This window comes from Cetorhinus maximus, chromosome 2 (genome assembly GCF_964194155.1).
Source record: "Cetorhinus maximus chromosome 2, sCetMax3.hap1.1, whole genome shotgun sequence".
NCBI classification, from domain to species: Eukaryota; Metazoa; Chordata; class Chondrichthyes; order Lamniformes; family Cetorhinidae; genus Cetorhinus; species Cetorhinus maximus.
Window position 1 is genome coordinate 167,516,960 of NC_135880.1, and position 25,777 is coordinate 167,542,736.

At 42.9% G+C, this 25,777-nt stretch overlaps 1 protein-coding gene across 3 annotated transcripts in view; it reads right to left on the reverse strand.

The window, feature by feature from the left end:
* Nucleotides 1–25,777, reverse strand: part of chrna8 (cholinergic receptor, nicotinic, alpha 8) — a 412,535-nt gene that overhangs the window by 46,115 nt on the left and 340,643 nt on the right. For all 3 annotated transcript variants that reach the window (XM_078570645.1, XM_078570627.1, XM_078570635.1), the window contains one exon: nucleotides 10,871–10,980. In XM_078570645.1, coding sequence (XP_078426771.1) covers nucleotides 10,871–10,980 — 110 coding nt within the window. The remainder of the gene's footprint in view (nucleotides 1–10,870; nucleotides 10,981–25,777) is intronic.

The window sequence follows — 25,777 nt, forward strand, 5'->3', positions numbered from 1 at the left end:
GTTTTCCAAAGTTTTTTAGTGGGTGTGAAAGACAACATTTTACCCATCAGCCTCAATTGTGGGTTTTTGTGCCGTATCATCTGCTTCCCGCCTCATTAATTATGCAGCCATAGTAAACATGCTGTCTTGCTGGCAAGTGGCCTCTGATTCACCCACCACACTGTTACTTCACTGCAGGTACCAGTTCTCAATGCTTGCAGCCCAGGACTGCTCCAGTGAAGGCGTGGCCCCGAAAGCCAAGAAGAGTTCAGTGACCCATCACTGGAATGCCTTTTGGAGGCCCGTCCTGATGTCTCCATCCCCGCTCTGGTCACAAGAGGTCCAGCAATCTCACAACTCCGGCTTGGGAGGTGGTGACAGTGGCAGCCAATGCCAACGCTGCACAGAAGGGGTTGACCATCCAGTGCAGAAAGAAGATGAATGATCTCATCCATGCCGCCAGGGTAAGGCAACGATCTCATCACTCTAAACTCACACACTCACAAGCCCATCACACATTCACTGGCATCTCACTCACTGCCAGATCAAGGGTCATCACCACTCACTCTCTCTCACACATCCTCACATCTCCACCTGGCCTCATCTCCTCTACAGACTGTCTCCTCAGCTCTCAACATCTTGAGGTCACTTGCACAGATCAACATGTGTCCCCACACACACCCTGAGATACCCCCCTTACCCAGTACAGTCCTCGCCCTGCAGCCTCTTCCCTTGCCTGAGGCCACTTCTCCCCCTTCCCCAAGCAAGCCCTAGTCCTACAGCCGTTGAAAAGCAGGTCTGGTAGGTAGGCATCTGCCCGTGAGTCCCCCTAAAAGTGATGTGGTGCTGCCTGCGAAGCCTGGCGCTGATGACTGCGAGTGCTGCCTGAAGCAAGATAGGCAAACACAGCCCATAGTCCTGAATGAAGTGCAGCTTGCCAGGTGCATGTCGCTTATGTACAGTTCTGAAACACGGCGGCATGATTTTGTGCCCAGATAACCCAGCGTGCGGGGAATGATTCCAGTGAGTGGGGCTTATAATGAGATGCTAAAGTATTGAAATTAGGTTCCTGACGTGCAGTGGCAGGAAACACAGCCCGCCATTGATGAATGGAGTGGACGATCGCAAACTGGTTTTACGACAAAGTAAAACCAATTTTTGCGATCTCTCAATATTTCCTGCTCTTGCCCACTATGATGCCCGCCACTAATGGGAGCGGTTGATTCCGCCCAAAGTAAATCCATGTAAAGAACATGGTAAGTATAGTGTAAACAGCTCAAGTCTGTGTGGTCTTGGCCATCTGATCCCACTGTCATTGGAATCATGGAGCAATCCAGGCTGGACAAAACCAGCAATCAGAAGTTTAAACTTCCTACGTAAATACTGCGGATGGGTGTACATCTGGAGTTCCTCAGCATCCCGAGGCACATCAATAACCTAAGTTGATTTGGAGGCCTCTCCCCATATCGGAAGATTTGGGCCAAGGCTAACTCAGGAAAATGGGATAATAACTTATAAAGGTGCAGGGTATTCAGGAAGAAGGATAAGGGCAGGTCTAGGAAAGGTCAAAAGGTTGACTAATAAGCAAGTGATTTGGGTGGTTAGAGTCCTCAAACAAGCGTTCCAAAAAAAGCTATGGCATGAAAAGATCTGGCTAGTTGTCTTCAATGAGACTTTTGTGGTTTGCTAACCAGCCTAGATATGGAGGATAACTGGTCATTTTGCGATGATATTAAAAGGAAGAGCAAGACTAAAATAAAACAGTTCACTGATGTAGCGTATCAAGCAGTCCAGCATAAACTGGGAGTGCCCGAGTGATGAAGAGCATGTCAATGTTATGCATTAATGCTTCTTAGCTCTGTGCGATAGGGACCCCAGGAGAGGTAGTCCTCTTCTATTTTTATTTATTGAGTGATCCTGACTTTATCAGGGTGTAGGTGTACCTGCAAAGCTCAGTGCAAGTGGCCAGAGCACCATCAACTTTAATCTGCCTGAGGAAGTAATACAGGTTTGCAACCATGTCCATGTACTCAACTTCAGGTGAGAAAATTGGGTCTATAATTGAGGCCTAGAGGGAATGTGTTGAAATTTGAACTGTAATTCTTTAGAAAACCAAAGAAAGCTGTAAAGGGAAACAGATAAGGAGAAATGGGCTAAAAAGTTGTAAATGGAGTTCAATGTCTGCAAATGTAAGGTGATATATTTTGGTAAAAAAATAGTAATCAGACTTGGATGTGTCACACTCAATCCTCTCATCTAAGTCATTAATATAAATTGTAAATAGCTGAGGCCTAAGTACTGATTCTTGCAGTAGACCACTAGTTGTCATGGTGACAGCTGATTGTGTGTGTGGACTTGAGTATTAGATACTATATGGCATTGGGATAAGATACTGTGAGATATGCTCTGTAATACATATGGGGTCCCCTGAACTTGGGGGTTGAAGGTCAGATAGCACATGTTAGGCAGTTGGCTGGCATGGCAAATTAAATGATGTTGTTCTTGCAGTTAATTTGAGCATTGTCCTTTCAGCCTGAGATTTGACATTGGCAACAAGGATAAATATGGCAATATTTATGATTGTGTCATTGCATTTTCTGGAGCTGATATGTCTGTAGCCTGGGGAATTGAACCGTTTGACCGAAAGGGTGATGACAGTACTGTCAGCATGAAATGGAAAGTGTGGCTGGAGGAGTTTGAAGCATAAGCTGACAGTCGTAATCTGTTTTTGGATGCTGCAATGGTGGTGCAGATAGCACAGTGCCAGGTCTTATTGTTGTTCAATGCGGGTGTTTCAGAGAGGGAGACTTTCAAGATGTTGCCTGACATGAGGGAAAAGACAGATTATGAACGTGCAGTGAAAGCTTTGAAGGACCATTATGTGGTGATGCCAAATTCCACACTCCAAAGGCATGTTTTCTGTCAGATGAGACAGAAAGAGGGGGAAACAATCACCCAAGTTGTGACCCATTTGAGACAGGCATCATCAGATGGATGCAATGATGTTGCAATGGATACGAATAATCAGATAATGGATCAGGTGGTCCAACATTGCAAGTCAGATAAGCTGAGGTGTAAACTGCAGGAAAGAGGTGGCGACTTAATATTGGATGACACTTTGAAAATAGTGGCTACATTGGAAGCAGTGGATGGACAATTTCACAGCATCAAACTTGGTGCCACCTCTACCATTGACATGACAAAAGTCTGACAGAGAGAGCTTCAGATGTGGCAACTTGAGGCACTATGAAAAAGATGTGCGCTGCCCTGCCAAGAGAAAGATATGCAGAAAATGTGGGTGTAAAGATCATTTTGCCAAGAAGTGCAGAAGTAAAACTGAACAGAGAGAGAAGCCTGGCAAACCCCGAAAAGGAAAGAGAGATGAAAGTAGCACAATTGTGAGGTGAGTTGAAGAAAATGCAGAGAGTGAAGACACGAACAGTAAAAATGGATACATGTTTCTGTCAACAGGAGCAACCACAACAAAGTTCCAGTGATTGTTGGTGCTGTTGAAGGGAGAACTATTGTAGATTTAGGCAGTGACAATAATGTAAGAGACAGAGCACTGTGGGAGGAACTGAAGACAAAGAGAATCAAGTGTGTCAATAAGCTCTAAACTTATACATTGAAAACCCCACTTCAAACTGTTGGATGCTTCATTGCAAATGTGAGAGCTGGGGATCGGAATGTAGAGGCAGAATTTTTGATGAGGATGGTGAACCCCTTCTGAACAGAAAAACAGCCCAAGCCTTGGAGGTGCCACGCCTTGGATTGAAAGTGAATTCTGTGAAATTCTTTGCAAAGTTTAGAGAGGAGTTTGGAACAGTACTTCAAGGAATTGGGCAAGTTACACAACCGTCAAGTGAGATTAAGCATTGGAGAGAACATGAACTGTAGCTCTACCTGTACGTAGAACACCTTATGGCCTGAGAGGAAACGTTGAGGCAAAGATCTAGGAACTGATTGACCAAGACGTCATAGAGCCCAGTTAAAGGACCAACATCATGGGTGAGCCCTGTTGTGGTTGTGCCAAAACCAAATGGTAACATCAGACTGTGTTGATACGCGACAGGTGAACGTCACCCAATTCCCACTCTGGACAAAATCTTTCAAGAGTTGTCAACAAGGTGTTTTCCAAATTAGACTACCACCAGCTTCATCCTGATTCAAGGAAGGTGACAACAATTGTTACTCATTATGGACTTTACCGGCATAAACTCAGGAGCGATGGAATCAATCCAGCCAAAGACAAAATAGAAGTCAATAGCAGAGTCATGTGGGCCACAAAATGCCAACAAAATGAGATGGATTTGTGAACTACTGTGCAAGGTATATCCCTAACTTCGCTACCCTGGCTGATCCATTGAGGAAGTTGACCAGAAAGAATGAACAGATCAGATTTAATAAAGGATAGAAAGCTGCCTTCAAAGGTTTGAGAAACAGCTTGACAAGTGCTCAAACCCTGTGATACTCTAATTCAAATGCACCAACAGAAGACATAGCAGATGCTAGCCCAGTAGGATTAGGAGCAGTGCTGGTGCAAATGCACGCTGAAGGCCTGGGAATCATTGCCTATGTCAGCAGATCTCGAACAGATGTGGAGAGGAGATATTCTCAGATGAAGAAAGAGACCTTAGGATTGGTGTGGGCACGTGAAAGATTCCATGCATACTTGTTTGTTATTGAGTTTGAATTAGTAACAGATCACAAGCCATTAGAGATAATTTATTCTCTCAGATCCAACCCATGTGCCAGAATCGAAAGATGGGTTTTGAGAGTCCAGTGGTACAAGTACAAGGTGGTTCACATTGCTGGAAAGATAAACATCGCTGACCCGCTGAGGAAGGATCAAACATACAGATCCTCACTAGAGAAAGAGGCTGAATTGTTTGTCCATTTTGTGGTAGTTCATGCTACACCAAGAGCAAAGACAGCTAGAGAGACTGAAACAAAGTCAGACAAAGATCCATGGTAACGGGGCACTTGGAAAATCATAATATGATCAAGCAGAGGCAACATGGATTTATGAAAGGGAATTTGTGTTTGACAAATCTGTTAGAGGTTTTTGAGGATGTATCGAATAGGATGGACAAGGGGGATTCAATAGGCTTAAAAGTGGACGGGTAGCCCACTGAGGGCAACACTGGCTGCCCAGCAGTAGAGATGGGATTTCCATCCTCTCTGGGACAGGAAGTCCTGCCTCAGAGAGCTGCTGACCAATCAGAGGCTAGTAGCTCTCCATCACTTCAGGAAAGAGGCGTGCAGCATTGGATCAGGATTTGGGTATGTGTTTGAGGGTCTCGGCAGGTTCCAAGTTTGATAGGCCATGGAGGAGAGGGGAACCTGTTGGGGTGGGGGGGAAGATTGTGCATAACATCATGGGGATGTGCCCTCTGATTGCACCATTATGGAGGGACACTGTTGTGTTAGGAGCCAGAGATAGTTTTAAGTATTTAAGTTAGTTATATGTGTATTTGTGTGTGTTAGGGATAAGGTGTATCTTTAAGTTTAATTTGTATTTCTGTAAGAAAGGGGAGAACTTGAATTTTAGGTTCACTTTAAAAGATGCCCGCATCCTAATGAGGTTTTACGTCTCTTGAAGGGAAGTTAAAACAAACACAAGGTAGAAAAACTGGGCTTTTGCCTAGCAACAGGAGGCACACACAGAGAGACAGAAATAAACAGAAAAGCAGTTAGAGTTCAGTTAGTGATTATGTTCTAAGGTGACGGCAGCAGAGTAAGTCTCTCTCTAGCTGGATATACTAGCAAAATGCTGAGAAAAAGAATCATAGATGAGTTGCTCCAAAATTAAAGTATCAGTGAATATCGAGTGAGTTCTGGATCTCAAGGTAGATACCAAGTTGTCAGTAGTGTACTGGGAGAGGGAACTGCAGGGAGCAGATTCTAAAAGGAGAAGAGAAGGCCCAAGAAGTCCTTTAAGTTCAGTCAATGGACAAGGACATGAATCTGGAATAGGATTCTGTTCAGTGGAAGTAAAAGTGAGGAGCAGAGGGAAAGGATCCAAATTAAAGAGAAGAAAGCTGCAGGAAGCAGACTCAAAGATCTGTAAATATTGCTATGGGCATGTGAAGCCATAGTGTTCTGTTGGTACGGCTGAGTATCTAAGAGAGAGTGCGTGGAAGGAAGCTTGATCCAGGGGAGAAGAACATCAAAGAGTTCTAAACCCTGGAGGTGGACCCTTGTGCAAGGCATTCAAGAGAAAGCGTCATTTAGGAGAAGATTCCAAAGTGGGTTCTTTGAGAGTGGAGATTGGAAGCCCTTATGTGAAAGATGGAGTTCAGTGAGACCAGTTGGCTCATGGTGTGACACGCATCTGGGAGGAGTTGAGGAGAGATCCATAGCATCTGTTTGGGGTGCCATCTGTCACTTGGTTTCAGAGTGTGGTAAGTCTGACCACAGGTTGCCTGTTGGTACATGGACTGTGTACTTACTGGGAACATAAGAGTATAAGATAGATTTTGTAACTTGTGTTATCTTTACGACTCTGCATATAGCTATACAAGTATAGTTGTCGGAGGAGGAATATTGTTATATAGTTCATCGTTTCTTATTTAATAAATATTTTATTCTTTTGTTAAAAGTTCATCAGCTGACTCCTGTGACTCTGTGCAGTAGCCAGTCTCCACATTTCTAAATACAAAATAAAAGTTAGGATCTATCAAGCCGGGTTCAACCCTGGGATCTGGCTTGTCCAGTAGTAACATCAGTTGGTATCATATCAGTTGGGAGGGTCTTGGTTACAGAATGGTGTCTCTTAAAGAAGTCTTCATAGTCTTCAATAGGCTAACAGTAAGTATTTACTAACAAGTAGAACTATTCACACATGTACAGTAAAGGGTACAGGCTTGGAGCTACCTCCATGCTTAGATCGTTACCCATCTCTGCTCAACACCACACTGATCCCTGGGTCTGAGTCATGCGCTTTTTACACCACTGTGTGGGTGGCACTGTACTCAGACCCACATTAACCATGCATGTGCCAGACCCTTACACTGCAGGCACCTCCCACTGCCAGCTCAGGGAAAGTTGCCTGTTATGAGAACAATGGCCAGAATTTTACATCCCGTGGGCGGGTGTGCGCCCGACCAAAACTGGCGTGAAATTGCGTGAGATAACGTCGGGCGAGCGTTCCGATGTCATCGCGCACTCACGCGATATTTCGCTCAGCGGGCAAGCGCAAAAGTCAGAAGCTCACCTGCCGACAATTAAATGGGCAATTAAGCCCATTAATGTCCCAATTGTCAATGATTTTTCATGGTTCGTCCAACCTTATGGTTGGCAGGTGGGCCAATCGGCCAGGCATGCGTTATATCTTTGATGAAACCTCATCCAAGGGCAGAATGAAATCTCCGTTAGGATTTAAATTAAAAAGAAATATCTGGAGACTGTTGTTTTGAGGTTTGCTTTCAGGTGCTTGATTGTGCTGCATGGACACTTTTTGCAGCATCTCTTGGATTTATTTTCTTATTTGCAGGTCTGTAGCTCCCTGAGGCAGCTGTCTGCCTTCAGAGAGCTCTCTTGAAGAGCTCACCCGTGCCCGCGGTGACGTCAGTGCCTGCCCTCTTCCCACACCCAATGGCAGTGCTGAGCACTTCTCCGGATGTATTTCACGCTGGCTGGACGTTAATTGGCTAGCCAGCATAAGATCGCGGTCAGGTGCCGATCACGGGCGGAAGCACATTTCCTGTCTGTGTCCGGACCCGCTGATCGCGCGCGCCCAATGAGCCCAAAATTCAGGCCAATGAAAGCAATGGGATAGGTCTGGCATGGGAAGGATAGAATGGCATGGTATGGCGATTTTCAAGAAGTACTGTTGGAAGAAAGATGCTAATTTCACCACGAATGTTTTGCAGATCGCTGCTAATTCTTTAATATGAAACCTTTCAGAACCTCAGCTTATTCCAAAACGCATGACAGCCAATGAAGTACTTTTGAAATGGAGTCACTGTTGTAATGCAGGAAGTGTGGCAACTAAATTGCACAGAACAAGGTCCCACAAGCAACAATGTGATCTAGTGATGTTGGCAGAGGGTTGAATATTGACCGGGACATTGCTCTTCTTTAAAATAGTGCCATGGAGTCCATTACACCCATCTGAGAAGGCAGATGGGCCTCAATTTAATGTCTCATCTGTAAAGGCACCACCTCCAACAGTGTAGCACTCCCTCAGTATTGTGCTCTGGAGTGGGGTTTAAACCTATATCCTCCTGACTCCAAGGCAAAAGTGCTAACATTGAGGCACAACTAACACTAAAGAAATATATTGGCATGCTGGAATTCATTCCAAGTGCACGTGAACAGTGCTGGGAGTGGAAGAGCCAGACATGTTATAAAGAGGTCACTTGCTATCAATACAAGGTTGAGCGGCAAAGAATCAATGGAAACTTTGGAAAAATGATACAAACGGTTCATCACCTTACTGTGTTTAATGATTCATACCAAGCCTCGTCTCACTCGCTATTTCTCTGATGTTGTATCAGGAAATCATGAAAGTCCCACAAAAATTACACTGCATTAAACACAATCTGTGGAAAAATGGTCAGACCTGCAACGTCACAATGGACCTCTCCTTGTTGGAGGGTCACCCTCTCACTCTCGCACTTGCCGTTATCCCAGAAAGGCCATTCCTTCAAAGGGGATATTATGCTCGAGGCCATTTTCTCTTGCTTCAAAAAAGGTGCATTTTAAAAGTAATCAATAACTTTTTAATAACTAGACAGGCCCAGTAATGCAGGTCCAGATCCTCAAGGCAGCTGAACTTGAGTTACTAGATGAAGCAAGCTACTGGCACTGTGGTAGAACAGAGTGATTGACCCCTCTATTTCAGATAGGCCAGATAAGATTACTAATGAAGGCAAGAGACATGCAGACCATGCACAATGACCAACGTTTATCAAGTTTTGTACATTAAGAGTTAGAAAAACATTTTTTCTTTACAATTTGAATGAGTTATGCTTTGCTTATGAATAGGCACTGACATTCATAGGAATTCCAAATATTAATGCTTTGCCATCCGTTTCCTTCCCATCTCTCACTGCTTAATCCATCATTGTCTGTATAGGAAGAATGATGACAGTGAAAGCACTTGCACAGTCTCTAACAGGGACATCTCAGTCAGTGTATTCGCACCTGCCAGAGTGAATTCCTACTCTTGGCTTGATCTTCTCGGGGAGTTCTGGGCTGAGGTGGAGTTTCTCCATCAGACGAGAAGAAGTGAAAATTCAATGATGAATAAGCCCAGGCTTGATTTTAATCCTGCCCGCCTAGGGGGAACCTGGAATTATTTACCCACTCAGATCCCAACTATTTACAACTATTTGGAATATTGACCTCATGTGGGTGTCTGGAAGTTTCATAATCAAGGCCCTGTTATGCCAACAGGACCCAATACAATTTTACCTTGGGCTGAAGGGGAGAGGTTTTTTTGTTATGAAGAAAATCAGGTCTGCCGTTTGTCTTAAGGTAGAAGAGGCTCTTCTGGAATGTCTAACATGTTCATTTTGTTAGAATCATATCTCTCAAGACTGAAATTTTCTTTTACAAAATGGAAGGATTTGGCATGATCTGGTCATCTGGATGCTAAGCTGGGAATTTTTTTAAAGAAGGCCACTTCTTCCCCTTCCCCAAGCAAGCCCTTGCCCTGCAGCAGTTGAAAAGCCTCCCCTGCCTTATGGCTATTCTGATAGGTAGAGACCTGCCCGTGAGCCCCCATAAAAGTGATGTGGTGCTGCCTGTAAAGCTTGGTGCTGATAACTGCGAGTGCTGCCCGAAGCAAGGTAGGCAAACCACGAAGTCCTGAGCAAAGTGCAGCTTGCCAGGTGCATGTCGCTTATGTACAGTTGTGAAACACGTCGGCGTGATTTTGTGCCAGATTATCCAGTGTGGGGGGATGATTCCGGCGATCAGGGCTTATAATGAGATGCTAAAGTATTGAAATTAGGCTCCTGACGTGTGGCAGCGTGAAACGCCGCCCGCCATTGAATGGTGGAGTAGACGATTGCAAACTGGTTTCACGACGGCGTGAAACCAATTTTTGCCATATTGTACTTCTCGCCATATTGTATACCCCCCACCTGCCATGACACCTGATGCCTACAGGGCCAGAAGATTCTGGTCAATATCTCCAACCTGTCTACCTAACTGAAGTTCCACATCCCTGGAACCATTTTTGGTGAAATATGAAACATTCAAAATCACGTGGGTTCCTGCTGTCATCCCTAGAGGCTCACTGGAGCAGTGCCAGAAGCCCACCTAGAGATAAATCTGTCATCTCCTATCTTATTTGTCCTATCTTGTTTGTGCGCATCTCCTGTCGGCTGGTTCCAAAGTGACTTTGGCGGAACTAAATGAACAACTCATCCGCTCGGTCTCTTAGTTGGAGAATAGTACATGACTTAGGCCAACTAAATCTAAGGAACGAAAAGGTGCCGAAATGATTTTCTCCACTGCTTACTAAAGTTCAGACAGCGTTACGACCCCTTGGAATAAGTAAAGCTCTAAGCTCACTGGCGCTGATCACAAAAATGCCATTCTTCATGTGTAAATCTTTGCAGTGAGTGACATTGGCTCAGCTGATGTTAACATACATGCACTTTCAACTGGGGTTAACGGATATGGATTAGAAATGGGAAGCCTTTTTTGCTCTCAGATTTGGAAATGCTGAGCCCAATTGATGCTGAGCACTCCCACACCGCCCCAGCTAACATCCACTAAAATTCAGCGCAGACCTGGGTATCGGACATCAGTCTTTCATTATTTGTTCGACTCAGCTATTCACTAAACAAGAAGAAAAATGACTGACGCTGCTTGGTATCCACTCCCATTACACACAGATTGCTGATTATTTTGCACAGTGTTTCTGATAACTTACCCACTTGGGCATTTTTCCTGCATGGGGATCATGGTGATGAAACTGAAGCACCAACACAGTGACGACCACAGACAGGCCCACGATGAACATGGTACTTGCGAAGTACCGAGCTGTAACAACAACACAACATTTTATCAGTGTGATACTGGGTTCAATGCAAAAGTTTCAAGTTGTTCCTTTACATTTTTCTGCTAATTTCTCTACTCCTGTTCTGAATGGATTGCCTTGTCCTGGGGCTTTGGCTTCACATACTTTACCAACCCCTTGGCTTCTCAGCTAATTGGTGTCACATGTAACCTGAGGCAGTGAGTTACACTGGGCCATTCAATATGAAGGGCATTGTAACTGAGCCAATCCTGTCCTCATTGGACGCACACACACAGACACATTGCCTAAAATGGAGACACTAGATCAAGATCAAAATGTGAATTCAAGTTGATTCTATTCCCATCTTTAGTCCTGGGACTTTGACATCAATTGTATGTTAACTCACCATAGATTGGAAACTGAAGTGAGGATCTTTTAGTCTGTATGGCTTAGTGAGTGAAGCCTTTGCCCACTGGACTTGCATCTTTTATCAACAAACAGTATTAGCCATTCTGGTCTCAGTTAAAGAGTAAATACATCCTGTTGAACTACCACGAAATCCTGATTCAGATTGTTATTGAAGTAAAAAAAAACATATGTTCTTATCCTTTTCAAAACTAGTGAACCAAGAGGTAACAAAAATGTTTTTTCACAGCAAAGCTGGAGAAAGACATAAATCAATGTGCTAACTGACAACCCCTCATTGTACCTTCATGATCCGAAGGTCGTATTGATCCATTCAAATAGAAATTTGATTTTTTTTTCAGAAAATAATATTTTAAGACATAGTATTTGACTAATTTAATACATGACTCTAATAAATGTAGCATGCTTGGGAGGAACAGGTGACTTTGGGGCTATGATTCCCAAAACGTTCCACAATTGGGGTTTTCCTCACCTCATGCTTGGGTCTGTTGTGGACTGTTTGATCGATTGCCATTAATAGTCAACAACTCCGTTATTGATGTAATATGTGACAACTAGGATGGTAGGAGCTGAACAAGATGGACTTTGGTCCTTATTTTCTTCCAACAATTCCTATGTTCCTGTAATTTAGCACTCACTCCAAGGACTCCAAGTCTGCTACAGACCTTTAACCTGCCTCCTGTTTCCTCCAATGGCTCTTTCACCTGACACCTCCAATTGGTTTTGTGTCTCATGCTGGCCCTTTATCCTTGAGTTGCACCAGTTCCACATGCTCAAGTCTCTGCCCTTGGCCTGAATAAAACATCATGGAAGATGTCCTCGGGATGCTAACTTGAATCACAATAATTGCATTGCTTTGATTTTTAAACGTAAGGTGGTATGTTAATTATTGATAAACTTTATACTAAGATTCCTTCTTGTGCATCCATGTCTGGCAGCATTGCTTTGAGAAGAAGCCTTGAAGTCAGCAAAAAGTCCTTCATACCTGCAACAGTCTACAATTGCCACATCACTCACTGGAGACCTGTTCCATTTGAAACAACTATAGAAAGTAACCAAACACTTGCATAATCATCACAACAGCCAAAGAAACCAGTCAGAAACTAACCTGTAAATAGTTGATGTTTCCTTTAAATAGCGCTGATGGAGAATCCTTCCAGCTGTTGAAAGTGTGTTATGCTATGCAAGATTATGAGAGGGGGTTAGCTGGAGCACTGAGTTCCAAAAATGGCCCTGCTGGCATCAAATCAGCTTTGCACACTAATTGACAATGTGATCTGTCTGCTCTACATACTTCCAACATACATTCACTGTACATACGCTAAAGCCCTCACCTTTTTGGCATCCAGTGCTAATCTCCCCAAAAGAGTGCCTGCATGCCACAAGTACTCTATTGAAGCTCCACCAGCACTTGTAGTGTACACAAAATGGGTGTCCGATTTCTCTCCCTTAATTTCTTTCACCATGATCCATATCTCTCTGAAGCCTACGCTGCATGTTAGGTGTCAATTTGAGATTGTGATAGAACATATAGACTATATATGCAATTACACCACCCATAAACAAAAGGAGTAATGTACAATCTGCAAAACTACAAATAATGTATAGAATGAAATAGACGAAAGAGTTCAGTGAAACTGATTCTAGGGTTTGGTTCCCTCATGTATTTCAGGCAAATTTTGTAAGTTCTAATGACAGGGAAACAGACAGATCAGGAAACCATAGTGTAAACTTTAACCCTCAGCATCGGGAAGTATGAGATCAACAATCCTTGACACACTCCTTCTGACGTTTCCTATCCATTGAATTCAGGTTCCCCACCATTGGCAGCAACTCTGAAAATCCGAGTTTTAGTATTCTGAATTGTGGATTCACAGAGTCGACCAGCACAGATCAGGTCCCGGGGAAGTTCTGGAACCAAAACTGAAAATGTCTTGCATGCAAATCCACGCTTTGCTTTATGCAACGCGTAATCACCATTAAGCTCTGCTCAACTGAGGATCAGATTTGTGCTGAGGGGAGACTGCATTCTGTTAGTGCATAGGTCACTGTTTGCTCATTAAGCACCCTCACACACACACATGCACATTCAACTCTTAGTTGTTTTACATCACTTCATCTGAAATTTGCATAAGCCAGCAAATGGAATCATGCAGTATTAATGTACAAATTAATAAAACATAAACTTTGCAAACATTACAGGATATACTGTAGTTTCAAGGCTCATGTTAATTTAGCAACTGAGCAGTCATTACTAATCCCTTTAAAATAATTTTGGTGACTGAGGAGTGTTCTTGATGAACAGGATGTTCATCCTGTGATGTTTGTGTTTAATGTTTATGCTTTTTTGTAAAAGGACATTTTAGTTAAAAAGAATTGTTATATAAAACCTGACATAAGGGTGTGCTAAGTCCTGGATGTATTGCCCTCTGGTGGAGAATAAGGAATAAAGGAACCTCATGTTTTTTATACATGAATTTGGAGTTCAGAAGCAGAGAGCTGTGTGTGAAAGCTTGTGGACGTTTTGAAAAAGCACTTCAATCCCAGACCAGCAATTATTGCCGAGAGATTCAAGTTTCACCGAATAGAACAGCATGAGAGTCAGTTTCGCAGCTCCTGGCTTCATTGAGAAAATTAGCAGAACATTGTGACTTTAAAGGCTACACGGAAGAAGTGTTGCATGATTGCTTGGGTTGTGGACTAAGAAATGAAAGAATTCAGCGTAGATTGTTAGCAGTGCAAGAGTTGACACTGAAGAAAGCGTTTGAGATTGCGCAAATATTAGAAATGGCAGAGAAACAAGCTGGAGATTTGAAAGCGCGTTCTAACAATGCCAAAGTTAAAATTGTAAAGTCAGGGTATATTCGCTTCCAAATGTGTTACCGCTGTCATGGAATAGGGTATAATGCAGAAGCCTGTAAGTGGAAAACCGCTGATTGTCACTACTGTGGAAAACCAGCACATACAGTGTGCGTGTAGATCAAAGGCTGATCACAATAAAGCAGTACCGCCAAGAAAATGATATCACAAGGAGCACACAGACAAATCACACTTGAAAATAAACATTAAGTTTAAAAAGACGCACTACTTGGAAACAAAATACAAAAGTAATGCAAGTCCAGGCAAGATAGAAAATGAAACTAACAGCGACAACGAGGCAAAGCAATTGTATTGCATTCAGTCTGATCTGAAACTAGATGAAGGTCTAAAAGTTGGTATTGCCTTAAATGGTGAAATGGTTGAAATGGAGGTTGATACTGGAACATCTGTTTCTATTGCTTCAGTGAAGACATGGGAGAAAATTTTCAAAAATGCCCAGTTGAGAAAGTCCTCCTCCATCTTAGCACCTACACCGGTGACCCTGTGAATATACTTGGGAAAAGGTCATTCAAGCTAAATATGGAGATCAAATAGCAAGGTTGCCACTTTTCATTGTGAAAGGGGATCATCCATCACTTATGGACAGGAATGGGCTAAAATAAATTTGGCTGGACCGGAATAAAATAAATAAAGTGCATTGCAACCCCACGTTGCAGTCCTTGTTAGACAAGCATACAGATGTCTTGAAAGAAGGTCTTGGAGTTACTAAAGACATTGAAGCCAAACTTGCTGTGAAAGCTGAAGCTTCTCCAACGTTCTTCAAACCACGTTCAGCTCCCTACTCAATGCGACAGAAAATTGAGCAGAAACTAGAATGACTTGAAAGTTTTCAGATAATTGAGAAAGTTGATTATGCAGAGTGGGCAGCTCCAATAGTCCCAGTAGTGAAGGATGATGGGTCGATCAGAATATGTGGTGACTATAAAATCACCATTAATCCTTTCCTTGAAGTGAATCAATACCTGCTACCCAATACCCGAAAATTGAGGACTTGTTTGCTGCTCAGAATGGAGGTGAATTATTCACAAAGGTTGACCTATCACAGGCATTTTTGCAAATGCAGCTGAGTGAAGATTCCAGGAAGTATGCAACCATCAGCACACACACAGGACTGTATCAATAAAATGACTACCATTTGAAATAGCATGGTCACCAGCCTTATTCCAGCAGGCCGTGGACAAAATACTGCAGGGCCTCCCTGGTGTAATCTGCTTCCAAGACGACATGCTTATCACTGGGAAAAACCTCCCAACTCATTTAGAGAACCTAGGAAGGGTCCTGTGTAGATTGGAAAAACACAGCGTCCGCTGTAAAAAATCCAAATGGTCGTTCCTGAAGCCCTCAGTGGAGTACCTGGGATATGTGATCGATGAAACTAGCCTCTCAACCTCACTCAGAAAGGTGGAGGCAGTGGTGAATGCACCACAGCCTAAAAATATTAAGGAGATTTGTTCGTTTTTGGGACTTGTGAATTATTATGGCAAGTTCATTTCCAATTTGGCTACCAAGGCAGCACCACTGAATAATCTGCTGAAGAAGAATGCAAAATGGGATTGGTCATAAGTCTGTCAGGAAAGTTTCAAGGAACTCAAGCAAGATCTTACTTCTGCTAAAGTCCTGGTGCATTTCAATGAAAAGTTGCCTCTCAGCCTGCCTTGTGATGCATCTGGATATGGGGTTGGAACTGTCATCTCCCACACATTTCCTGATGGCAGTGAAAGGCTCATTGCATAAGCCTCACGCACATTGTCCAAGGCAGAACAAAATTATGCCCAAATTGAAAAGGAAGCTCTTGGACTAATCTATGGAGTCAAGAAGTTCCACCAATATTTGTATGGGCGTAAATTCAAGTTAATTACAGACCACAAGCCTTTGACTGGTTGCTTAGCCTGAAGTCACAAACCCCAACACTTGCCGCTGCATGCCTACAAAGGTGGACACTGATCTTATCTGCTTACCAATATGAAATTGCATTTCGCTCGACTGAGAATCACGGAAATGCGGACGCACTTTCCAAACTTCCGTTACACCACAGCTCCACAACCCAGTGAAGTGAAGTCACTGCTTTCAACGCGAACTAGATAGGCATGTTACTTATTAAAGCGGATCAAATTCGGCTTGCAATGCAAAGGGATTCTGTGCTGTCCAAAGTTTACCTGTACGCACAGAAGGGTTGGTGTGTACCTCAAGAAGTGACTACTGAGCTTAAACCTTACTACATGCGTAGATTTGAGGTGACTTTGCAAAACGGTTGTTTGTCATGGGGAATCAGAGTTGTTATTCCTCCAAAACTCCAAACATGAGTATTTGAAGAATTTTATCTCTGTCACATGGGAATCGTCAAAAAATGAAAGCATTAGTTCATCTACATGAATGGTGGCCATACCTGGACATCAAAGGCATGGTTAGCGATTGCCTTGCATGCCAAGAAATGAAGTCTTCTCCTGCACCTGCCCCATTACATCTATGGCCTGACCACCCATGGCAGAGACTTCATGTGGACTTTGCTGGACCACTTCTCGGGCATACGTTCCTGATTGTGGTGGATGCCCACACAAAGTGGCCTCATGTTATTCCCATGCAGTCGACTACTTCAGCAAAGACCATTGATGCTCTCCGGAATGTGTTCGCTACTTTTGGATTGCTGGAGCAGATTGTGTCTGACAATGTTCACATCATGTGAATTTCAAACATCCATGAAAAAGCATGGGATCAAGCAGATTCTCATCTCGCCTCACCACCCATCCTCAAATGGTGAAGTGGAGCGCTTTGTCCAGGCATTCAAAACAGCCATACTGAAAGGGAGGAGGCAAACAGATTGGAAGTTGAAGCTGAGAAATTTTTGATGATGTATCGAAACACTCCGTATTCAACAACAGGCGTATCTCCTGCTGAGCTGATGTTTGGAAGGCGACTGCGTACCAGAATGGATTTGCTGTGTCCGGATTTGAAAGGAAAGATTGGTTCAAGGCAACTTGATCAGCAAAGGTCACATGACACAAGTAAACCAGCTCGTGAGTTTAATCTGGATCAGTCTGTTTGGGTCTGAAATTACTATGGGACACCAACGTGGCCCCGGGGAAGAATCATCAAGCGTCAAGGGCCACTGACCTATGATGTTGAATCTTCTTGTGGAATCTGGAAGAGACACACTGACCAGATTAGAGAAGCCAAATCCAATTAACCAAATTTCCAAGGGTCTCCAGTCACAGTGGAAGGTTTCTGGGAAACATCTGCTCCAGTTGGTGAAACCCGACTTGATTCAACTGACAAACCTGTAGCACCTGTAGCTGGTACTGTTGAACCTGAACAGAGGCAAGTGGAACAGCAGAATCTTCCATTTCTAAGCAAACAAACTGAGATACCTAAGCCAACATTCCTCTCTAGACCAAAGCAAATCTGCAAACCACCTGACCAATTTGTTCCTGGCTAAAGGGCAAGGAGACGTAATGTTTGTGTTTAATGTTTATGCTTTTTGTAAAAGGACATGTTAGTTAAAAAGAACTGTTATATAAAACCTGACAGTAGGGTGTGCTAAGTCCAGGATGTACTGCGCTCTGGTGGAGAATAAGGAATAAAGGAACCTACTGATTTTCAAACAGGAAGTTGGAGTTCAGAAGCAGATAGCTGTGGGTGTTGTTAACCAGTGACAAAACCCTTCATTACCTTTTCCAATTCTTTCATTTATTCTTTATTAAATTTGAGTTAAAATATACAAGAACACAATAAGTTATAAAATATGTGAGTATATTCAGGTGATGTACAATAGATAAGTATTTTTAACAGTGCAAATTACAGAGATTTGTTTCTGTTGCAGAGGGATCATTGCCATTTTGAAGATTGAAAATGGCCATCTTAGTCTGTGAGTTGAATTTTGCCACTGAGGAACGAGTCCCACAGCGGCCAATTAACAGGCTGCAGCTGGGTCTGCCATCCAGTTGAGGACAGCAGCCCAGCCTCCCCTGTACACCCTACTCCCCTCCGCAATGCTGTCAGCCCAATCAGAGGGCCAGCAGATCTGTAGCCACAGCAATGCCCAGTGCTGAGGCTGCAGCCTGAGGGAAAGGACCCCTCAATAGCAAGATACCTTTGAAGGCATTACATTTTTCTGAGGAAGTCAGGGCCAAGCAGGCAGGTCACAGTGACAAAGGGGCAGGGGAAGAAGAGTTCCCCCTGCACCACAACAGGCAGTGGGCCCTCCTCACTCAGGCACAATGCCCACAGGGGCACTGTTTCAGCAGTTTGATTGATCTGTGTTTGATTATGTTATTCTGGTAACTGATCCATTTACAGTGTGCTGGGTTGCTTAATTCTGAGGGTGGAGCTAGAGAGCTAAGAAAACTGAGAAGATTCTGGCAAGACCTGAGTCTCTGAGCTGCGACCATGTGTGTAGAAAATCCTGGGAGTTCTCAGATTTTTTTAAGTACTGTAAATAAACCTGTTACAGATTTAGAAGTAGAATCATTTCTGCATTATTCTGAGACAAATCAGGCATATAAGACATAAAGCAAACTGATGAATACATAACAGCTGGCGAAATGCCGTGGTGCCAAGAAGACATCAGGATCCCTACTTGATGCCTTTCCCAACCATATTGTCAGCCCTCCCACCTCTCAGCTCATCTCCAAAGGGCTGGAAAAAATTAGTCCAATATCATTATAAATCATTTTGATGCCATGATGTGATGTTTTGAGATCAACTAACATCATCATTGTGATGCGTATCAGTTGCCAGTGTCACATTGTTGTTAAAGGCTGTTCCAACAGATTTGCAGACAAATTTTGATGTCCACAGAGGGGACAATGTCAGCTTATGAAATGTGTGGTGTGGCGCAGCAACTATTTAACTGATTTGAAGCAGGTAAATTATAGTATACCCTACATCATCACCAACATGCATACCAATCATTAAAAAAATAAATTTGCCAAATATGTTTTGTGGAGATACTACCCCTCTAAATAAATTACTTTTAAGAAATTGACAGAGACCTCAATAGTCCATTGCCAAGGAAACTGCATGACTTTTAAATGAAAATGTTCTGTTTCATTAGCTTTGAGGAGAACTGGAATAATTAAATAAAGGTATCTCGTATTGAAATTTTCCCAAGGCACAAATTCATGGAGAGGCCTTGAGGACCTCTTATTTATTTTCTTAGACTGCTTAAGTGTTAGAGCCTGGAGCTGGGGAAACAAAGTTGGCATTCATTTATGCAGAATGATCACACATCTCTCTTCCATCATGTATTCAGTTTCACTGCCACCAAATCTGAGGAGTTTGTAGATATGCTACAGTATTCCTTACTTCCCTTTTGATGCAGTAATCACAACAGGCTCATTTTTAACTCTTCTACTGTATGCACACAAACCCCAAAACCTTATCATCCTTTCCAACACTCCCACAGCGCAATCAAATTAAACAAGAAGCAAGGAATCTTCCTGTTGATTAGTCCTGATAGAGAAGTTCTGACATTCACTTAAAAGGGAGCATAGACAGATTGCTAGACTAAAAGATAAAACAGTCCACTTTTTGATGCAAAATGCATTTGCAGTAACTTAGTGCTTTGTGTTTTTAAATACACCTGAAAATTGAACATCCAGTAGAAAATTTCTAATGTGTCAAATTTTTATTGTCAAGCTCTCAGGTATCTGCTGTGTGCAATTCCATCAAAGAGAAACCTAACTTACTGAGCCACAGATCAGTATTTATGGTTGTATCATCCTACATAAGCAAGTTTTCAACATGGGTCCCTGAGGGGATGCAGAGGAAATTCATCAGACTGAAGGTTTTAGCTATAAGGTTAGGTGAAGAAGCTGGGTTTGTTCTCCTTGGAGCAAAGGCAATTGAGTGGAAATTTGATAGAGGTGTACAAGATCAGGACAGGTTTAGATAAGACAGATAAACAAAAGCTGTTTCCAATAACTGATTGTAAAAAGATTAGGGGATGCGCATTTAAGATTTTGGCCAAGAGATGCAGGGGAAAAACTTTATTTACACAGCAAATTGTAATGACCTGGAACTGTTGCCTTGGAAAGTATTGCTGGCAGAGACAAGCAATATTTTTATCAAGAAACTTGCACTTGAGGGAAATAAATATTCAGGGACAGAGTGGACACATGGATTGCTTTACAGAGTGATGATGGGCTGAATGGCCCCCTTCTATGCTATAATGATTCTATGACTCTAGGCTTTGCCCAAAAATGAAAACACGCAAGTCCAAATTTCAACAATGGCAACTTTACTTGTATAGGGTCAGCACAGAAAAATGCCCTGAGGCAATTTAAAGAGACTTCAGGGAACATGTATGCAACATGAAGACAGGAATGATTATGAGGGCTGATCAAAAGCTCAATCAAAGAGGTACGTTTTGAAGAAGGCCTTAAAGGAAGAGAGGAAGGTGGAAAGGCTGAAAACATTTCAAAACATGGGGCCTTGGCGGCTGAATGTGCAACTGCCAAGCATAGGGTGAAAGATGGAGAGTGGTTGCAGAAGAGATTTAAATCATAGGAACAGAGAGTTTGGGAGATGCTGGAGGCCATGGAGGGGTTTAAACACAGGGAAGAAATTTTGGAATTTAAGGAGTCGTTGCAGATTATGAAGGAGAGGGAAGGTTAGGCTGCGGGCGACATCCCCTCTAAGCTGCATTGATCCACGGGCTGGCAGCAATGAAGAATGTGCCGCAGAGGGGACAAATAATCCGTGCACAAGCAGTGTTCCCTTCAAGATGTGTGCATGTGTGGCTGCGCTGCAATCTTAAAGGAATCGTGTGCGCAGTACAATAAACAAGCCATGCACCGTGAAGAGAAATTAGAGGGAACTTATAGTTAGCACATTTCGGATGAGCTGAAATTTATAGGGGCTGAATAAATAAATAAGTACAAGTGGAACTACGTAAGTCCGGTCTAATGGAATTGGTGGAAGGGGACAGCAAAATAAATTACAGATATCACTTCAAGCATTGTTATTTCAGTTGTCTTATTTTAAAGTTCCTAATAGAGACAACAGGTGGGTAATCCTCTCACTGCGTCAGTGACTATTGGCACTGTTTAACTGAGAGGTGGGGGCTGTTGTGTAGGACCATCACAGCCAATCAGATCTTAATATCCATAAATGTGCACTTTCTCTTCAATGCTGGGATTGTCATCTCTTCCTAAGGACCCTTTTTTAAAATCTTCTTTAGCCCAAGGACTGAGGCCAATTGTAGATTATCGTGGCTGGATTTTCTTCTTCAATATCTCCCTAAACCAGGTAGTATAGGAGCAGAAAACATAGGCAGCTTGGGCGGAGAGGCCTACTCCTACATCCCCACCCTCATTCCCACCAGGATGACAGCATATTGCATTCTTTCACTGCCCTGACATATTTAAGTGATACCTGGCAATTCACCAATTTTACTAGTTACCATCACGAATAAAATCAACCTCAGAGATCCGTGAAAGCTAATGGTGGTAACTAAAAATTGAATGGGTCGTCAGTCCCCACAACCCTGTAGTAACAGCAGCAATGCCCCAAATGCATTAATTGGAATACTGGACCCCTTTCCTTCCATAAAAGCCCCAGTCATTGATCTCTTGGAGGCTGTGGCTCAGTCTGAGGCAATCAATAAAAAAAGTGATGCTCCTTTTTTTGTGACATTTACAGTCCTTCTAATTTTAAAAAAAATATTCTTTGATTGGATGTGAGCATCACTGGCAAGGCCAGCATTTGTTGCCCATTCATAATTGCCCTGGAAGTGAGGGGCTTGCTAGGTCATTTCAGAAGCCAATTAAGAGTCAACCACATTGCTGTGGGTCTGGAGTCACGTGTAGGCCAGATCAGATAGAAAGGCAGATTTCTTTCCGTAAAGGAGATTATTAACCAGGTGGGCTTTTACAATAATTGATGATAGTTCCATGGTCAATATTACTGAGACTTGCTTTTAATTCCAGATTGTATTAATTGAATTTAAATTCCACCAACTGCCATGATGGGATTTGAACTTGTTTCCCCAGAGCTTGGGCCTCTGGTTTACTAGCCCAGTGACATAACAATTACTTTACTGTCTCCCCTTAAATTTAATTGGGCTCCATTCTCTTCTGGCATTGCATAACGTCTGGAGGCTGGGGTGGGAACTGAGGCAAGGTCAAAGTGACTCTGGGGCAGTGCATATACATCCTGCCCTGACCACTTTGTAACTGGTTTAAGAAAATCCAACCATGAGGAACAGTGCAAACCTTGCATCAAATCTGCAATATTGGTATATGTTCAGAGCTACACTATGCTATTCATAATCACCCATTCTTTATGTCACATCATTGAGGATGAATTCTGTTAAGTGATTTGTAGCTGAAATGCATTATGAATAAGCCAAATATACTTCCATCATTCCATCTGTTTTTCATTTCAGTGGCATTACAGGAAGTAATGAACACATCGCTGGTGTTCAGAATTGCAAGTCGAGGCAGTGTGGACTCTCAAAGAAACTTTTGCACAATGTGATTTGACAATAAATGCAATGCATTACTAATGAATACATTCTGTTTGATAAACTCCACTCAGCTAAGAGTATGAACAGTATCTTCATTTCACAAGCACTAGTCATATGAAGCTGGACTTGCATTTCCTTCAGGAATCTCTTCAGAATCTGGGACAACTAAGCATCATCCTGCTTTTTATTATTTTAATATTTCAAGACCATTTTAATCAGAGAAGCACAAATACAATTCTGAGTCACAGGAATCTTCAATTAAGTAATGCCTGATTATAATGTGTAGAGTTTCAGTCACAATGTCAAAAGAAGAGAAAGTGTTTGTTATTCTAATGAGCTGGTTTCTTTGTGCCTCCCCTCCATTTATTAATTATTTTATAGTTACTCCCTCACCATGTGAGTACATTGCCAACTTATTCCCAGGCCTCTGACACTGTCCCTACCCATACAATAAACCGCTGTCTTCTCAAATGCTAAAGGACTCATGTGCCTAATTTTTAACTGATTGTGCAGGCAGGACCAGAGGCAGATGGGTCTCCAACTTCCCGACTTTAACTGGCATGTTGATCTCCCACCATGATCCCGCCTGGTGGCCATTTTCATTCCGAGAGCAGCGGGAGGGGTGTGACAGTTACCCACCCACAAGCCACAGGTAGCTAATTACACCAATTAAATGGCCTATTAAGGCTACTCAGCAGAATCCGACTCTGGCGGCGTATGGGCCTGCAATGAGGCCGCAAAACGTCTAGGGGTTGGAAGTGGGCACCTGGTGGCAGACCAGGGGGAGGGGAGAGCATTCCATTCACCTGATGGACCCACCCCCTCCCCAGACACACGCGCACACCCCCACCCTTGCGGCTGCTAGACATCCACTGGAGGAATGGGCAAAAACACTGGCCTCGCTCGTGACAATTTTAAAAAATGGATTTTTCTATTGCTGAATCAGGTCTAAATGCCCTTGAGAAGGTAGGGGTGAGCCGCCTTCTTGACCGCTGCAGTCACTGTGGTACATTAGACCCACAGTGCTGTCAGGAAGGGAGTTCCGGGACTGTAACCCAGTGACAGTGAAGGAACAGATATATAGTTCCAAGTCAAGGGAGGAACTTGCAGGTGGTGTTGTTCCCATGCATCTGTTGCCCTTGTCCTTCTAGGTGGTCGAGGTCGTGGGTTTGGAAGGTGCTATTGAAGGAGCCTAGGTGAATGCAACCAACCCACTGAGTCTGTAGGATTGAGAAACTTACCCTCACAGTCCCCATTTACTTCACCTGAGCTAAGTATATAGATATCAGTCCATTTCTCAAAGACTAATGCAGTTTGTGCACCTTTTCTATAAAGTCTTTGTCTTGTTTATAAGGTATTTCTTTTAAGAATTTGCAGTCCTGTTAATGAAGGCTTAACTCTCCAAAATCTATTACTTAATTGATAACAATCACCATTAGGGGTATGGGGAGAGAGCTGGAGTATGGCGTTGAAATAGAGGATCAGCCATGATCATATTGAATGATGGAGCAGGCCCAAAGGGCCAACTGACCTACTCCTGCTTCTATTTTCTATGTTTCTGGAATCATATGAAGGGAATAATGCTGGCAGAATTAGGTCAATCTACTTTAAGGACATGGGTAAATTTTCATCCTCAGCACTTTACATGCTGGGAGCATTGAGTGGGATTGGGGCATGTGCTGAAATTTCAAAAATGTGTTTCTCAATGCACGCAAGATCCTGCAACTGCTGACCTGAAGATGAAAGCTGAATGCATCATCATTTCACACTCAAAGTGCAGTTAGTCTAGCTAATGGTTGGATTAATAGCGTTTCAAGTATTCTGCATTGTTCCTTTTTGATACTGGTTTAGTCCAGTTCAGTGAGCTTTTAAGTTCAGTGAATATTTTTAAAAAAACTCTCCATGTTGGTTTAATGTATTATTTACTGCGCATTGCCAAAATGCTGAGACGTTCTTCACAATCTCCAACTGTTTTAACTATTGCATACGATAAAGGAACATATTTAACACATTCAAATAACTGGAAACCTCTCTTCAAAAATAACTCACACCAAGCCCTGTTCATCCTCTACTCAATTTTAACATTCTCACCCTTGTTTACAAATCCTTCCATGACTTTGCCCTCTCTATCTTTATAACCTTCTCCAACACTACAACCCTCCGAGATCACTGTGCTCTCCCCATTCTGGCCTTTTATTCATTACCGATTTTAATCGCTCCAACATTGGTGGCCGTGCCTTCAGCTGTCCAAAGGTTTGAAACTCCCTTCCTAAACCTCTCTGCCTCTCCATCCTCTTTTACGACCCTTCTTAAAACGTACCTCCATTCATCCTAATACCTCTTTGTGTGGCCCGGTGACAAATTTTGTTGGAATACGCTCCTGTGAAGAACTTCGGATGTTTTACTATGTTAAAGGCATTACATAAATGCAAGTTCTGGTTGTTGCTTTTGCTATGATATCTTAACGGCGCTGATACTAAACTTAACTCAACACTCAGCTATTCTGAAAAGCGTAATTGTAAAAGGATTTGATCACGGTGTCACACTCTATCAACATTAAACATGGACTCAGCCTAAATTCCAGCTTAGTTTCCTAAAATTGTCCATTGTTCAAAGCTCTTTCCCTTTCATCTTTGGTTTCTGCCAGTTTCCCTCGATAAATTCATAGCTCCCATTTGATTTAATCATGCAAGGCTTTGAAATAATGATACACATTTTTTACTCCATTCCAGCTTTTCCCCCTCATTCTCTCTCACGGAATTGTAAGTATATCTCCCATTACATTGCTCATTAGCAGTCCAGTGCCTGAAGTGTGACTTCTGATGTCTACGATATCCTATTTGCAGTCTAAATGCACCAGCGGTTTCTTCATTGCTGTAACACAGTAAGTTCACTGAAACTAATAAGTCTGAAGATAAACACAAAGGGGGGCATTTTCCCAGGCCAGAAGAGGCAGGTTTGGAGGTGAAGCAAGTTGGGAAAATTACAGGAATGTTGTTGGACCGAGATCCCGAGCCCCTCCTGCCTCCTTTTGTCTTTCAGGAACTGAG